General features: G+C 41.2%; 2 protein-coding genes across 2 annotated transcripts; one reads left to right on the top strand and one right to left on the bottom strand.

Moving 5' to 3' along the window:
* Positions 1-2,691: 2,691 nt before the first annotated feature.
* LOC137149503 (claw keratin-like) lies at positions 2,692-3,546 on the bottom strand. The gene is made up of 2 exons (XM_067543003.1): positions 3,213-3,546; positions 2,692-2,852 (listed from the first exon to the last, which is right to left on the bottom strand). The coding sequence occupies exons 1-2, from the start codon at positions 3,544-3,546 to the stop codon at positions 2,692-2,694; spliced, it is 495 nt and encodes a 164-aa protein (XP_067399104.1).
* An 8,416-nt stretch (positions 3,547-11,962) lies between these two features.
* On the top strand, positions 11,963-12,496 carry LOC137149502 (claw keratin-like). The gene has a single exon (XM_067543002.1). It carries the CDS (start codon positions 11,963-11,965, stop codon positions 12,494-12,496), a length of 534 nt encoding a protein of 177 aa, XP_067399103.1.
* Positions 12,497-15,856: the final 3,360 nt, after the last annotated feature.

Genomic DNA, 15,856 nt, shown 5'->3' with positions numbered 1-15,856 from the left:
AATGAAGGGCAAGCTACAGATTCCCATATGAGCGCATAGGCCTGACTCGGTGTTAAATACACTGAAGCCTGTGTGAAATAATGAGAGCGCTGCATTTCCCATGTTTTACATTATGAGTCTTTCTTCTAAAGCCTTCCTGTCTATGTGCTTCCTCTGTTATCAGCACGGTGGGCCTGATTCTCAGCTGAACGATGGGTTTTTACACCACTCTGTAAAGTGCATAGGGAGCAGGGCCTTAAAGTGTATGTTACTTACATCTACCTTGACTTTAATGCCTCTTTCCAATGCCAGAGGAGTGTCAAAAGGCTTTAGTGTCAATGAGCATTAGGCTATGTTATTTCCTATTATGAATATTCTTTCTGTCTTTTAACTTTGGCTCATTTGGAGAGAGGTTGTTTTAGATTCATCCAGAATTGAGACCACTGGAATATATGCTGATTTAGCCCAGGTCCAGTTCTGTTACATCTTGAGTCTTGCGTGAAATGCTATCACTGGGATTGAAAGGAATAGTTGCCAGGCCTTCCAATTTAAAAAAACAAAGAACAAAACAAAGACAAAAATTTTAAACATTAAGTAGATATTTTAGAGAGGAACATTGGAGATATTAAGGCATTTTTTTTTAATATAGCTTGTGATCTGGCAGTGAAAGGCTCATTGCTTAATGGCAAAAGGTTTAATCATCTGCAGTTCAGGCCTGTAATACTGTAGCTTTATATTTGATATTGATCCTTGTATGGTGTATCTTAAAGGAGAGGGATGAATTGAGACATGTCTTGTGGTTACACAGACAGAATGGGGCTTTCAGTATTCCTGATCAAATTAAGATTGAGCTGGATTTATTGCATCCTTTCAAGTTTAGCTAGGATATAAACTCTCATATTTCAGGGTATTTCCCAATAATGGAGCTTAGACCTGATTGATGGGGTGAAGCGAAAAGTTCCTCTATGGACAGGTGATCCCATACCTCTGTTCTACTGGGTTTCTTGCACTTCCCTGTGAAGCCTCAGCTGCTGACTGCTGTGGGAGAGTGGCCTGATCTCCTGTAGCAATGCCTATGTTCCTCCATTCCAAGGAGGAGTGTATAGGTATCATGTGATATTGAAGAATAGAGCTGTATTGACCTTAAATAAAACCTGTGGCACAACGGACATATCTCCAATGACCAGCTAAGTATTATGGCATGTTATTGAAGAGGCAAGACGGTGTGGAAAAAATGTTTATTGTATCTTCAATTGAAAAATATGATTAGTGGAAAATATTCATCTTCTGGGAATTGAGTGTCACAATATTGTTGAAGAAATATAGGGTGGAAAATGTAATCTTTCTGTTTGCAGATCCTGCAATATCAAGCCATGGTATATCCAGGGGACTTTTTATAAGAATGGTAATATGGAGTGCAGTGAGTAATAGCTACCTCAAAACCCATGAGATTCTTATACTGAATTACTGAGATACTCAGTTCCCAGAAGATGAATATTTTCCACTAACCATATTTTGCATTAATCTCTTAATATCACACATGATATTTCTGACTCCTGCAGATGAATTTGGTGTAGTTTAATTTGTCTATATGGGCAGAATGGAGTAAGTCAGGTGGGTTTGCAACATCCTTGTGGGAGTCAACTTTTGGTCATGTCATTTGACCAAGGAGTGGAGATTGCTGCTGACCAGTTGATGAACACACTAAGGCAAAGAATGAGAAGAAGATTAATTTAATTGAGTTTTATTGGTACAATGAAATTCAAAATCGCAATATGAAGCTGAACTATTTCTGCCCCAATGCTCATTACTCTAAATCTTATCAGGTTAATTCCAGAATTGGACAGTGAGTGCAAAGTTGATGTCAAGGAAAGGACCTTATAGAATTTTCACCCTCAATTGGTTGTGATAAAGGACTGCTTTCTAGATGTATGCTAAGTGCTTCATATTCTCTGGAGGCTCCAGCAGAGGAGAAGTAAATAATGTCCTTGAAGATGTAGAATTGAAGCAAAGGCAGCCTGCCTTGAAAGTTGCTCTGCCATTCAAGGGATTGGAGTTAGATTTAACTATGCATAACACAAGCAATTTTCTTTTCCTTCTGAAATCCTGGGATCCTCTCCTGCAAAGTCTCTCAGAGATGCTTATCATGAACCATGTATCTGGTCATCTTGAAACCAACATTCTGAAAGTGAGAATCTGTATAAGATTTTGCAGAAAAAGACTCTTTGATAAAACAAGTAATGTAAAGAGGAATTTCTTCCCTGTGTAGATTGTAAGAATAATGCTATGAATGACTTTAAGGGCCAGATTCCCCTATCACTCCATTGCTTTGAAAGTTGAAACATAAGAAGTTTCTGGTGCTGTTTGCTCCAAAAGGATGAATTTCAGCCTGTGTGATTTTTAAACAAGGAAGGAGGAAAAATGAGAACCAGAAGACTGATGATATGATGCAGCATAGATTTTAATGTGAATGAAATTTACAGTACACAGTTACAAAAAGAAATAATACAAAGCAGAAACATTTTAAATTCCCTTTTTTCCCCAGTTGGTGGGAAATGAATCACACCAAAATAGAAGAAGAGGACTACGCAGCTTCTCTATTGTTCATCTGCCATAGCAAAGTTCAAAGTGAGACATTAAAGGTACGTATTGATAGATAGGATAGAACATGGCGGGTTTAATTCTCCTTTTTCATGGATATTCCTGTTTGGTTTAACATGGCCCACAGTATCCACTGAGATGCCTACGGCCATATCCCCCATAACCGCATAATCCCCCATAACCACCCCCATAACCACATAATCCTCCATAACCTCCCCCATAACCACACAATCCCCCATAACCGTAACGGCTTCCATAACCACCATATCCCCCTAAACCACACAATCCCCCATAACCACCCCCATAACCCCCCCCATAACCACACAATCCCCCATAACCGTAACGGCTTCCATAACCACCATATCCCCCTAAACCACACAATCCCCCATAACCACCCCCATAACCTCCCCCATAACCACACAATCCCCCATAACCGTAACGGCTTCCATAACCACCATATCCCCCTAAACCACACAATCCCCCATAACCACCCCCATAACCACACAATCCCCCATAACCGTAACCGCTTCCATAACCACCATATCCCCCTAAACCACACAATCCCCCATAACCACCCCCATAACCATACAATCCTCCATAACCTCCCCCGTAACCACACAATCCCCCATTACCATACAGTCCCCCATAACCATAACGGCCCCCATAACCACCATAACCCCCTAAACCATACAGTCCCCCGTAATGGCCTCCATAGCCATACACGCCCCCTGAACCAAATGAGCCCCCATAACCGGCTCCAACCACAGGTGCTCCCACAGCTCCCACTTCGCTCTGCTGAGGGAAAGTGCTGAGAATTGGTCCTGGGATGGTCACAACAACCGGTGAGGGTCTGATCAACACTTCGGAATCAGGGCACTGCCTAACGCACGGCTCGTTGCAGCTGCCGGTAACTGGAGCGGGCCGGGCCACGCCGCATTCTGGATAGCACACGCTGGAGCAAGCCATCTTTCTGTGATGGAGGTAATCCTGGAACACACAAGAGAGAGTACAGTAAAGAGAAGGTTGAAATGCCAGTGGAAGAAAGGCTTCAAAGTTCGGTTATTGTTGTAGTGAGGTCTACATGGTGCCCAAGAGAGAGAGGAGGCATGGACTTAGTCCCTGTGTTCGTGGCTATGTATTTGTTCCTATTTCCTCTTTCTACACCTCTTGTCCACTCGCACTAAACTTCCCCCCCAAGTGGCTCCTTTGAGCCCCTCTCTATGACTTTGTCTAAAAAACATAATTTCTCAAAGAGATCATGGATGGGATAATGGTAATCATGTCTTTTCCTTTGAGCATTTAACCTCAGTATGGCAAACCAGTTGAGTCTGGTATCAGAGTATGGCTCTTTGTTTTTCCAAGGCTTGTGAGTCACCAGTACTTGGTGATGAATGAACAGAAACTTTCCTTTTCTCCAAATAAATCACTAAAGACAAGATCCTCAACTGAGGTAAATTGACTCAATTCCACGGATTTCCATATAGAGGCACTAAATTACTCTGTCTGGGGACAAGCTTCTTTAATGGGTATTTCTGCTTATAAGAACATGGGAATTGCTAAACTGGATCACACCAGTTGTCAGCTTAATCCATTTTCCTCTCTCCAATAGTAAGGAGTAACAGTTTCTTCAAAATTAAGTAGACGAACACTGATTTAATTATGTCTGGACCAACCTGGGAAAGTGTCTTCCTAATCTACCAAGTGAAAAATGGATATGGGATTTTCTAGAGTTTCTCAAAAGATACAAATGCCCTAATTCTATTTCCAATTCATAGGAATTAGATTTCCCAGTTGCATATGTTGCTCCCAAAATCCCCCCTTTAACTGAAAATCATAAGTCCACCAGCACCTGCAACTGAATAACTACAAAATATTATAGTGGAAAAACATTTTATCCCTGATAAAAATCACAGAGAGTAAGTACGTACAAGAGTCAGTGTTAAATGAAAATGGACCCTACTGTGATATCTCTAGAGATAGGAAGATTTTGAGTTGGATTGACTTACCCAGTTCACTGAGGAGATGAAGTCTGGAGAAGTGTTTAGAAGAGCCCTGAGCCGTGAGCTCTTTTATACAGTTTTTAGGAGTGCCTGAAGGATCTGAGATGCCTATGATGTAGGAGGTCCTAATTAGTTACCAAACAAACTTGATTATCTTGGTAGGTCTTCCTTTTGATGTGACTGTTTTCCTTAGGGTTTGCAATTATTGGGCTAATCGCACCCTCAGAGGGCGTGAGACGCATGTTGCATTCTCCAGGTTTCGTTCTTCTTAAAATTGTATGGGCCAACTGCAATCCTCGCGTCATTCCACTGACTTACTTAGTGCTGCAATGAGGATGAATATCAAGGTTATTCAAAGATCCATCAGTGGTACAACTGCCTATCATGAACAGGAGAACACTTTGGTCTTCTGAATTCATGCTGGTCATGGTAAGGGGCATTGGACAGTTCATTCTAAATCTACTAGGAAGAAGGGAGCCATTTTTCTCCATTCTCATCACCTGCACCCCAATGAGTCAGATCGGATTCCCTTTGAAATCAATGTGAATCCTTCCACTGCTTCTGTTGGTTTCCAGTCTGGATCTTAAGTCTAAAATTCACCCTTTGGTAGGGGGATAGTACAATGCCTATGGATAACTGTAGTCCCACTGTAAGCTTTCCAACTAGGCCTTAGCAGGGACTTCAGTGGAGCATGGGCCCATGTGGATAGAGGATTATTCCCCTCTATTCGGCATTGGTGAGGCCGCATTTAGAATATTGTGTCCAGTTTTGGGCCCCCCAATACAAAAAGGATGTGGACAAGTTGGAGAGAGTCCAGCGGAGGGCAACAAAAATGATTAGGGGGCTGGAGCACAGGACTTATGAGGAGAGGCTGAGGGAACTGGGCTTGTTTAGTCTGCAAAAGAGAAGAGTGAGGGGCCGACTTGATAGCGGCCTTTAACTACCTGAAAGGGGGTTCTAGGGAGGATGGAGCTAGGCTGTTCTCGGTGGTGGCAGATGACAGAACAAGGAGCAACGGTCTCAAGTTGCAGGGAGGGAGGTCTAGGTTGGACATTAGGAAAAAGTTTTTTACTAGGAGGGTGGTGAAGCACTGGAATGGGTTACCTAGGGAGGTGGTGGAATCTCCATCCTTAGAGGTTTTTAAGCTGCGGCTTGACAAAGCCCTGGTTGGGATGATATAGCAGAGGTTAGTCCTGCTTTGAGCAGGGGGTTGGACTAGATGACCTCCTGAGGTCCCTTCCAACTCTAATATTCTATGATTCTATGATTCTATGTGGTGGTCTCAAAGGGCTGCCAAGAGCAGATTTGCTCATGGCTCTGGGATTGGTTTGGAGGGGAAAGAAAGGAAGCAGTGATCTTTTGTAGATAAGTTTTCATTTAAATCCTGGAACCTGTGCTCTGTCAGAAACCAGCTCTCCATCCATGAGCAGCCAACACACTGAGGATTTGTAAGACAATGCTGCTGACAAAGCCCAGGAAGAAGCACAGGAGAGATGGTGAAGGAGGAGTTGGCTGTGGGACATGATTTGACATAACCAGCCATAGTCATGTTGCAGAAAACATTCCTGCAAGAACAGAATGTTGTTTAAGTGCAAAATACATCCCCAAGAATGGGTTCCTTATCCAAAAAAGGAGGCTGAAGTGTCAACTCTTGAGTTTAAGGCCCTGATCCTCTTTGAAGTTGAAGCAACAGTGCTGATTTCCACCAAGAGAACACCTCCATATTCAGATAAATATAATTCTACTTATTAAGGGAATGACATGAGAGAACTTGGCATCCCTTTAAATTGTTTTTGACAATTAATTTGTTCTTAACTCCAAATAGTATGACATGCACATTACATTCTGCAGATCTTTTTCATCTTAAAACTTTATGGACCAGCAACATTCTTGCTTTCATTCTACTGACTTCATTGATGTTGCGATGGGATATTTGGAAGCCTGGAGTGGTAGATGTCAATGCAGTTCAGGAGCACTGGTGAGCATGTGGCCTGCGTAATCACTAATACTGGGTTTTATTTCTGACTCTGCCACTTGTTCCCTGTGTAATCTTCAATTTAATGTGCTTGTTGACATCAATATCAATCAGATCTCATAGTGATATTATGCTCGATCATCATAACCTTCCTCAAATCAAAGGGCTTCAAAGCACTTCACGCTCATTGAAGTGTATGTTTCCACTGTGTAGAATTATTTTAATAGTAGAATTTTTTTCCTGGGATTAGGTGCCCCCAAATTGTAGATTATAGATTCATTTTACAAATGCATGTTAAAGTTTCTGATTTCATTCTAATAGATAGTTCATGATTCCTAGCCTCTGAATTTGGGGCTCTTTGATTTTCAGTCAAAAAGCTTTGCTTTTCCCTTCCTTTAACAAACATTGCTTTGTAAAGCTCAAGGGGCAGATGCTGAGCCAGTGCACATCAGTACAATTCCACAGACTTAAATGACATTCTTTGCCTTAAAATTGAGGGAAGGCATTTTACACTGCCCAGGTTAAAAGAAATCACATTGGGGAAGTATTTTTCATTTTAAAAATCATTTTAATTATGGCTGAAAAGCTTTCTCTCAGAGAAAGGTATTGCAGAATGGCCTAGGTTGGTCATACTTGGAATTAATCCAATCTCATCCCACAGCACTCTGACCATTGAAGAAGTTCTTAACTCCATTGGTTTTGTGCTTCCTCCTTTTCTCTGTGAGCTGAATGCTCTTACAGGACCAAATTTTCTTGACTGCTTATAGAATCATAGAATCATAGAGTTGGAAGGGACCTCAGGAGGTCATCTAGTCCAAGCCCCTGCTCAAAGCAGGACTAACCTCAGTTAAATAATCCCAGCGAGGGTTTTGTCAAGCCGCAGCTTAAAAACCTCTAAAGATGGAGATTCCACCACCTCCCTAGGTAACCCATTCCAGTGCTTCACCACCCTCCTACTGAAAAACTTTTTCCTAATGTCCAACCTAGACCTCCCCCCCCCCCTGCAACTTGAGGGGGGAGATGCAGTAGCTGATGTTTCCCATTGATTTCACTGTACATTGGATATGAGGAGTTGAGGGAGGAGGTGCAGAGGAAGCACAGAAAGATACACTCCAAACAAGGTTTTCTTGAACCTCGGCTGGGTAAAGTGCCTTTCTTCAATCTGAAGTTGATGGAAATGTGCTGGTCTACGCTAGCTCAGCATCAACCCAATGAACTTTAAAATATATATACAAGGGGAAAAAATGTTACTCGGAAGAAAATCAAAGCGCCCCAGTTTTGGAGACTCGGATCACAAACTTCGTACTGGAGTGGTATCTGAAACCTTGAGGGGAGTGTTTTAAATGAATCTAATCTTCTATACTGGAACATCTCATCCCAGTAAAAAGTTATTACTACTATAATCATACATCTCTTTGGCCGTATAAAACTTAATGAGTGTTTGTGAAGTACTTTGAAATGCTTAGATCAGAGAAAGCCTCAGACAATCCACGATGAAAGTTATAATTATACCTGTTTGCCATGGAGGTGAACAGAGACATGTTAAGGTGAAGGTCAGACAGGAAATCTGGAAAAAAATGAATTCTCCTGGACATGATGCTAACATCATGGCTTCTAAATATGTCACTAACCTGAGACTAACGTTTAGAGAGAGACTTACTCTGGATTTTTAAAAATTTTCTTTTGATGATTTTGGGGGAACTTTTGAAACATTCTCTGATTTAAGTTGAACAATGATCAACCATGAAGAGTCTTGTAATCCACTTTTACTCCCCTTATTTGAAAGTGTTGGCTCAGTAGTGGGAATTTACACTTGAGCAGCCTTAAAGTATCTTGTACCTAATCTTTTTCCATTTGAATTCTATATTGAGATTTTAATTCCGACACTACACATGAACAAGCCTGGTATGTACACACTCGTAATTCTTTTGGACAATTACTGTCCTCATGTATAAAGAAGGTAAAGTTAAAGAGACAACCTATCCTGTACTTTGTTTGACAAACCTGAAAGAATTCATTACCATTGGATTACTATCTATCTATCACCCATTACATAGATCTGTTTCCAAGGAAAGAAAAAGTAGCACACATAGTGCAGTTGGCAATTTCATTCCAATGGTGCTATGACTTAAAGCAAGTTTTTGATTGTTGAATTATATACTGAGATTTACAATGCTACCGCACTCATGGACATTTACAGACTTGTAATTTCTTTGGAGACGTATTATCCTCAGGCATATAAGAAAGGACAGTTAAAGAGGATCACAACATTAGCCAATTGGTTATTGTTGTTACTTAGATCTAAGGATGTAAACATTTTTTAACAAGACATATTACTAAACTTGTTTAATAAAACTGCGTAACAGGAATTAACCTAGTATTTAGTTTACAGTAGGAGGAGAGAAAACTATTGGGTTGTATTTCTGTTTTTGCAACTCCCCCGTATGACCTTCATCTCAATGTGCATCTTTTTCTAGCCACTAAAACAAGGATACTAATGATGTCAAGGATGTAAGTTCTTCAGTGTTCTCAGAACTCAAGATTTCAAAATACCTCACAAACACTCATTAGTATTTTATACAATGAAAGGGTTGTATTCTTCAAATATTAATAAGTTGTCTCTAGGATAAGACACTTGTGCACTGAGTAATAGAGTCACTTTAAAAAAAAGGAGGTCAAGGTCTCTCATCTCATTCCCTTAATCAGGTCATGATTTAAAGCCACAGAATTTGCAGCTATTCCATTTTCATTTAAATATAGTTTTTGGTATTTTTTAAAAATATATATTTTTTGAAAACTGAAAATGTAGGTGCTGGATTGGTGTAAATCAGCAGAGTTGCTTCAACTTCAAAGAGGCTCAGGGCCTTAAAATCAATGGTGGACACTTCTGCCTCCTTCCCTGGGTAAGGAACCCATTGTTGGGGATATATTTTACACGTTAAACAACATTTTGGTTCTCGCAGGAATTTTTTCTGCAACATGCCTTATGGCACTATTTATGTCAAATCTCATCCCATAGCCAACTTCTCCATCACCAAGATGGCATGATTTCCATTTCTCCTAGAATTCTTCCTGGATATTATTAGTGGCATTGTCTTACAAGGTCTCAGATTCTTGGCTGCTCATGGATGGAGAGATGGTTTCTGATAGAGCACAGGTTCTTGGATTTAACTCAAAACCTTTCTAAGATCACCTCTTCCTTTCCCTCCCCACCATTTCTCCCCTTCAGCCATGAGCAAATCTGTTCCAGAAAGCACTTTGAGATAGCATCGGTGACATAAATGGAGGTTCAATTTTAAGTCAGTTTTGAATCCCTGTAAAACGAAATTCACCTCTTGGAAGAGGGCCATGACAAAGACCCATGCTCCACTAAAGTCCCTGCTAAAACCTAGTTGGAAAGTTTAATCTGGGACTAACGATATCCATAGGCATCGTATGATCCTCCTGCAAAGGGGTGAATCTCAGACTTAAGGTCCTGACTGGAAACAAATGGAAGTAATGGAATTATTCCCATTGATTTAAAAGGGAATCGGATCTGACTCGTTGGGGTGCAGGTGATGAGAATGCAGAAAAATGGCTCCCTTCTTCCTACCAGGTTTAGAATGAACTGTCCAATGCCCCTCACCATGACCAGCATGAATTCAGAGGACCAAAGTGTACTCCTTTTCACGACAGCCAGTTGTGCTACTCATGGATCTCTGAATCACCTTGATATTCATCCTCATTGCAGCACTAAGTAAGTCAGTGGAATGACGCGAGGATTGCAGTTGGCCCATACAATTTTAAGAAGAACGAAACCTGGAGAATGCAACATGCGTCTCACGCCCTCTGAGGGTGCGATTAGCCCAATAATTGCAAACCCTGAGGAAAAGAGCCACATCAAAAGGAGGACGTACCAAGGTAATCAAGTTTGTTTGGTAACTAATTAGGACCTCCTACATCATAGGCATCTCAGATCCTTCAGGCACTCCTAAAAACTGTATAAAAGAGCTCACAGCTCAGGGCTCTTCTAAACACTTCTCCAGACTTCATCTCCTCAGTGAACTGGGTAAGTCAATCCGACTCAATCTCTTCCTACCTCTAGAGATATCACAGTAGGGTCCATTTTCATTTAACACTGAATCTTGTACGTACTTACTCTCTGTGATTTTTATCAGGGATAAAATGTTTTTCCACTATAATATTTTGTAGTTATTCAGTTGCAGGTGCTGGTTGATTTATGATTTTCAGTTAAAGGGGGGATTTTGGGAGCAACATATGCAATTGGGAAATCTATTTTGTATTAATTGGAAATAGAATTAGGATATTTAAAACTTTAAATCATTTTAGAAAATCCCTTAGCCATTTTTAAGTTAGCTAAATTAGGAAGACACTTTCCCAGGTTGGTCCAGACATGACTAAATCAGGGTCCGTCTACTTAATTCTGAAGCAACTGTTCCTATCACTATTGTCAGGGGAATGTGTGGGAATTTAAATTTGACCCCTTTTGGAGGGGGAACCCTCCTGTCCCACCCCTGGCCTGGCAGAAGTTCACTTTTCCCTCCCCCCTTCCCTGCCCCGGGAAGAAACTCATTCTTCTCTCTGCCCGAGGAAGAGCTTGCTCTTCTCTGCCTCCTTGGCCTCAGGGCCAGAGAAGTTTTGTGTCTGCGATGATTATTGAGGGGGGCAGTGCTCCTGCTTTTCCTCTCACGTGCACACCTTTAACTATTGAAGACAGGAGAGTGGATTAATCTGAAAACTCATGTTATCCAGTTTAGTAATTCCTGCATTCTTATGTGCAGAAATACCCATCTTAGATGCTTCTCCTGACTGGGCGTGATTTGGTGTCACTCTATGGAAGTCAGTGAACCTGAGCCAATTTACCTCAGCTTAGGATCTTGTCTTTAGTGATTTATTTGGAGAAAAGAAAAGTTTCTATTCATTCATCAGCAAGTCTTGGTGACTCACAAAGTTTGGAAAAACCACAAAGCCACTCTCTGACACTGGACTCAACTGGTTTGCCATGCAGTTTAAATACAAAAAGAAAAGGATATGATTACGATTATTCTAGCCATGTTCTCTTTGAGAAACATCTAAAATGGACACAGATTCCCAGGTGTCCATCATAAAAATACTTACATTTATTTCAATTGGTGTTTTTCAGACAAAGTAATTGAGAGGACTTCAAAGGGGCCGATTGGGAGGAAAGTTTAGTGCAAGTGAACAAGAGGCATAGAAAGAAGAAATAGGAACAACTACATAGCCACGAACACAGGGACTAAGTCCACGCCTCCTCTCTCTCTCAGGGCCCAGGCAGACCTCACTATAACAATAACCGAACTTTGAAGCCTTTCTTCCACTGGCACTTGAGCCTTCTCTTTACTGTACTTTCTCTTGTGTGTTCCAGGATTACCTCCATCACAGAAAGATGGCTTGCTCCAGCGTGTGCTATCCAGAATGCGGCGTGGCCCGGCCCGCTCCAGTTACCGGCAGCTGCAACGAGCCGTGCGTTAGGCAGTGCCCTGACTCCGAACTGATGATCCAACCCTCACCGGTTGTTGTGACCCTCCCAGGACCAATTCTCAGCACTTTCCCTCAGCAGAGCGAAGTGGGAGCCGTGGGAGCGCCTGTGGTCGGAGCCGGCTATGGAGGCTCATTTGGTTCAGGGGGCTTGTATGGCTATGGAGGCCTTTACGGTTTAGGAGGATATGGTGGTTATGGGGGCCGTTATGGTTACGGGGGATTGTCTGGTTACGGAGGAGGTTACGGGGGATTGTCTGGTTACGGAGGAGGTTACGGGGGATTGTGTGGTTACGGGGGAGGTTATGGAGGATTGTGTGGTTACGGGGGAGGTTACAGAGGATTGTCTGGTTATAGGGGAGGATTGTGTGGTTACGGGGGAGGTTACGGTTATGGGGGATATGGCCGTAAATATGTAGGTGGATACTGTGGGCCATGTTAAACCCAACAGGAATATCCATGAAAAATTAGAATTAAGCCCTACATGTTCTATTCTTTCCATCAGTTCATACTTTTAATGTCTCACTTTGAACTTTGCTACAGCAGATGTATAATGGAGAAGCCGTGTAGTCCTCCGCTTGTATTTTGCTGTGTTTCATTTCCCACCAACTATGGTAAAACAAGGAATTTAAAATAGTTCAGCTCTGTATTATTTCTTCCTGTAATTGTGTACTGGAAATTTTCATTCACATTAAAAACTATGCTGCATCATAATATCAGTCTTCTGGTTCTCTTTGTTCCTCCCTCCTTGTTAAAATCGGGCTGGATGAAATTCCTCCCTTTGGAGCAGGTAGCAGCAGGCGTTTCTCAAATTGCAACTTTCGAAGCCATGGAGTGAATCGGCACTTGACATGGTTCACAGCATTTTGCAGGCCCTCCGCACAGGGCTGGAGTTCCTCCTTCCATTAACTGGTTTAGCAAAGAGTCTTTTCCTGAAAATATTTATACAGGTTGTCACTTTAAGAATGTACATTTTTCCTTTGGTTACAAGAAGACCAATCTCATGGTTCATGGTAAGCCTCTGTGTGAGTCTTTGCAGGACAACGACCCAGATTTTCATAAGGAAAAGAAAATTGGCCACCAAATCACTTGTTTAATGCACAGTTATCCTGAATCCCAATCCCTTTAATGACAGGACAACTTTCAAGACAGGATACCTCTGCTTCTAGAGTGTTTGAAAGTTTGGATCTTCACTAGAAAGCTCTTCTCAACCTGAACTGCATAAGTCACCTTGCTGTTCTATGGCGCTTGTGTTCCCCAGGCATTTGGTGTTTCAGCAGAGATTATTCATTCAGACGAATGATGGGAAAACTTTACTTACATGGCCACTTGATATGGAGTGCTTTGTCTGGAGCCCTTTGACCATACCAATCTCTGTTTCCTGCACGATCGCTTCTCCAGGTGTTAAGGATGAATGTTCAAACCAATGTATCTCTGGTGTTTCATGCTGAGAGCATTTTGAATAATAAACTCTCAAACAGAAACTCAACTGAAACTTAAGTATGCAGTCAGCAGCCCTCTTTCAGAACATTCTTCTCTTTTCCTCTGCTGGGACCTCCAGTGATATATAGCATATAGCTTCCCCCTATAAATCAGTCTTTTATGACAACCTATTGGGGGTGTAAAGTCTACAAGGTTCTCTCCTTGACACCAAATTGCAAATCACTTTGCAATGCTGGAGATCAGCTGACAAGATCAAAGGCAAAAGGGCAGAAATACGTCAGCCTTATATTGACAGTTTGAATTTCAACGCACCATTAGAACTCAAATTAATCTTCTCATTGTATGTCTTGATGTGTTCATGAAGTGGTCATCAGCAATCTCCACTTCTTAGTGAAATGACATGACCAAAAGTTGATTTTACAAGGATGTTGAAAACACACCCAACTGAGTCCGTTCAGCTGTAGAAACAAATTACACCACACCAAAGACATCTGCAGCAGTCAGGAATTTCATGTGTGATATGAAGAGATGAATGCAAAGACCAAATTCAGCAAAATAATCTAATGGTTTTTGAGGTAGCTCCATATTACCATTCTTATATAAAGTTCCCTGAGTGTTCTGTGGCTTGATTTTGGAGGAACTGCAAATTAATTATTACATTTTCCACTACATTTTTCTTCAACATTTTCATCATTCTCAGTTCCCATAAGATGAATATTTTCCACTACACAAAATTTTTGATTTGATGACACTAAAGGAAAAATATTTCCAGACCATCCTGCCTCTCCCAGAGCATGCCATAATACTTAGCTGGTGAAAGGAGATTTAGCCTTCTGGCCACAGGTTTTATTTAAGGGTGATACAGCTCTACTCTTCAATATAAGGCCATAACAACGGACTCTTCCTTGGAATGGAAGAACATAGGCATTGCAACTACAGTTCAGGCTACTCTTCCACAGCGATCAGTACTTGAGGCCTCATGGAGAGGTCAAGTAACCCAGCAGAACAGAGATATGGGACCACCTGCCCACAGAGGTAAGTTTTTCACTATCGCCCATGAAGCAGATCTAACCTCCATTATCAGATGATGCCCTGAAGCACAAGAGTTTATATCCTTGCCAAACTTGAAGAAATGCAGTAAATCCATCTCAGTCTCTATTTCCTCTACAGTACTGAAAGCTCAATCTGCCTCATCAAGAGATATGTCTCAACTCATTCCTCTCCTTTGAGATACACCAGGCTCTATAATGAATTTAAAGCTGCAGTATTAAAGACCTGAACTGCTGAGGAATAAACCTTTTGCCATTAAGAATGAAGCTTTCACTGCCAGATTACAAGCTTTATTGAGAACTGGTGTCCTAATATCTCCAATCTTCCTCTCCAAAATATCTACTTAATTCTTTTTTCTTTGTTCTTTATTTTTAAATTGGAAGGCCTGGCAATTGTGCCTGACCTGAGCTAAATCAGCAGATATTCCAGTGGACTCGATTCTGGAAGCATGAAAGCCGGCGACTTTCTAAAAAAGTAATTAATTTTAGATGCCTGACAGGAGAGTCTCCAGGCCTATTTTTTTTGATGTGCTGAATACTCAAAACCCCCAGTGAAGCTACGGGAGTTGTCCATGCTCAACATTTCTTGACAGCAGGCCACTGAGTTGTGCAGTAACACTGGCGGTATCCAAAACTGGAGGACACTTTTCACCAAGTGATGTGCAAACCTTTGGTGATATGAAAAGATAACAGATGGAGGAGAAATTAAAACCAGAAGTATATAATGTATTCTCTATTTGAATTTGAAATAAAGGGGTGTAAAAAATTTTCAGAAAGAAAGAAAGACCTAGTCCCTCTCTTTATGTCTCCAACTCTGGTCCCGTATTCTGCTTTTAGTCTTCTTGCTCCACCCACCCTTAGTCACCACCTAACCCTCTCTATTGAATCCTTGTCACACTCTTTGTCCTAAAAACTCACATCTCTAACTAGTATAAATATATAATATTTCTGTCATTAATGCTTGGGATTTTTACTCTATTAAAAATTATAACAGAGAACATGGCTGGGATATCATTAATGTTAGTTTCCTTGTTAGGATGTAACCTTTACTTACAAACAAGTTCAGTCCAGCATCAGAATGTGGTGCTTTGGTTTGTAAACCTTAGTGAGCCGCCAAGATTTGATGATGAATAAAGAAAAGTGTTTGGCTTTTTTTTATTATCAAAACAAAATTCTGAACACCACTTCCTCAGCTGGTGTAAATCTGTGCTGTTCCACTGGCGCTACTTTAATATGTTAGACCATACAAGCATCTGTACCTATAATTACTTCTGCACATGAGAATGTAGCAATTGCCATGCTGGAACAGA

Source organism: Emydura macquarii, unplaced genomic scaffold, assembly GCF_026122565.2.
Source record: "Emydura macquarii macquarii isolate MOO-44397 ecotype Brisbane River unplaced genomic scaffold, CSIRO-AGI_Emac_v2 contig_759, whole genome shotgun sequence".
Lineage (NCBI taxonomy): Eukaryota > Metazoa > Chordata > Testudines > Chelidae > Emydura > Emydura macquarii.
This window is presented reverse-complemented; position numbering and strand designations above follow the sequence as displayed.

Coding starts and splice junctions, on each gene's coding strand:
- LOC137149503 (XM_067543003.1), bottom strand. CDS start 3,546: ATGGCTTGCTCCAGCGTGTGCTATCCAGAATGCGGCGTGGCCCGGCCC. Junction 2,853..3,212: donor TGGTTATGGGGGACTGTATG/GTAATGGGGGAT, acceptor TGTGTGGTTTAG/GGGGATATGGTGGTTATGGA.
- LOC137149502 (XM_067543002.1), top strand. CDS start 11,963: ATGGCTTGCTCCAGCGTGTGCTATCCAGAATGCGGCGTGGCCCGGCCC.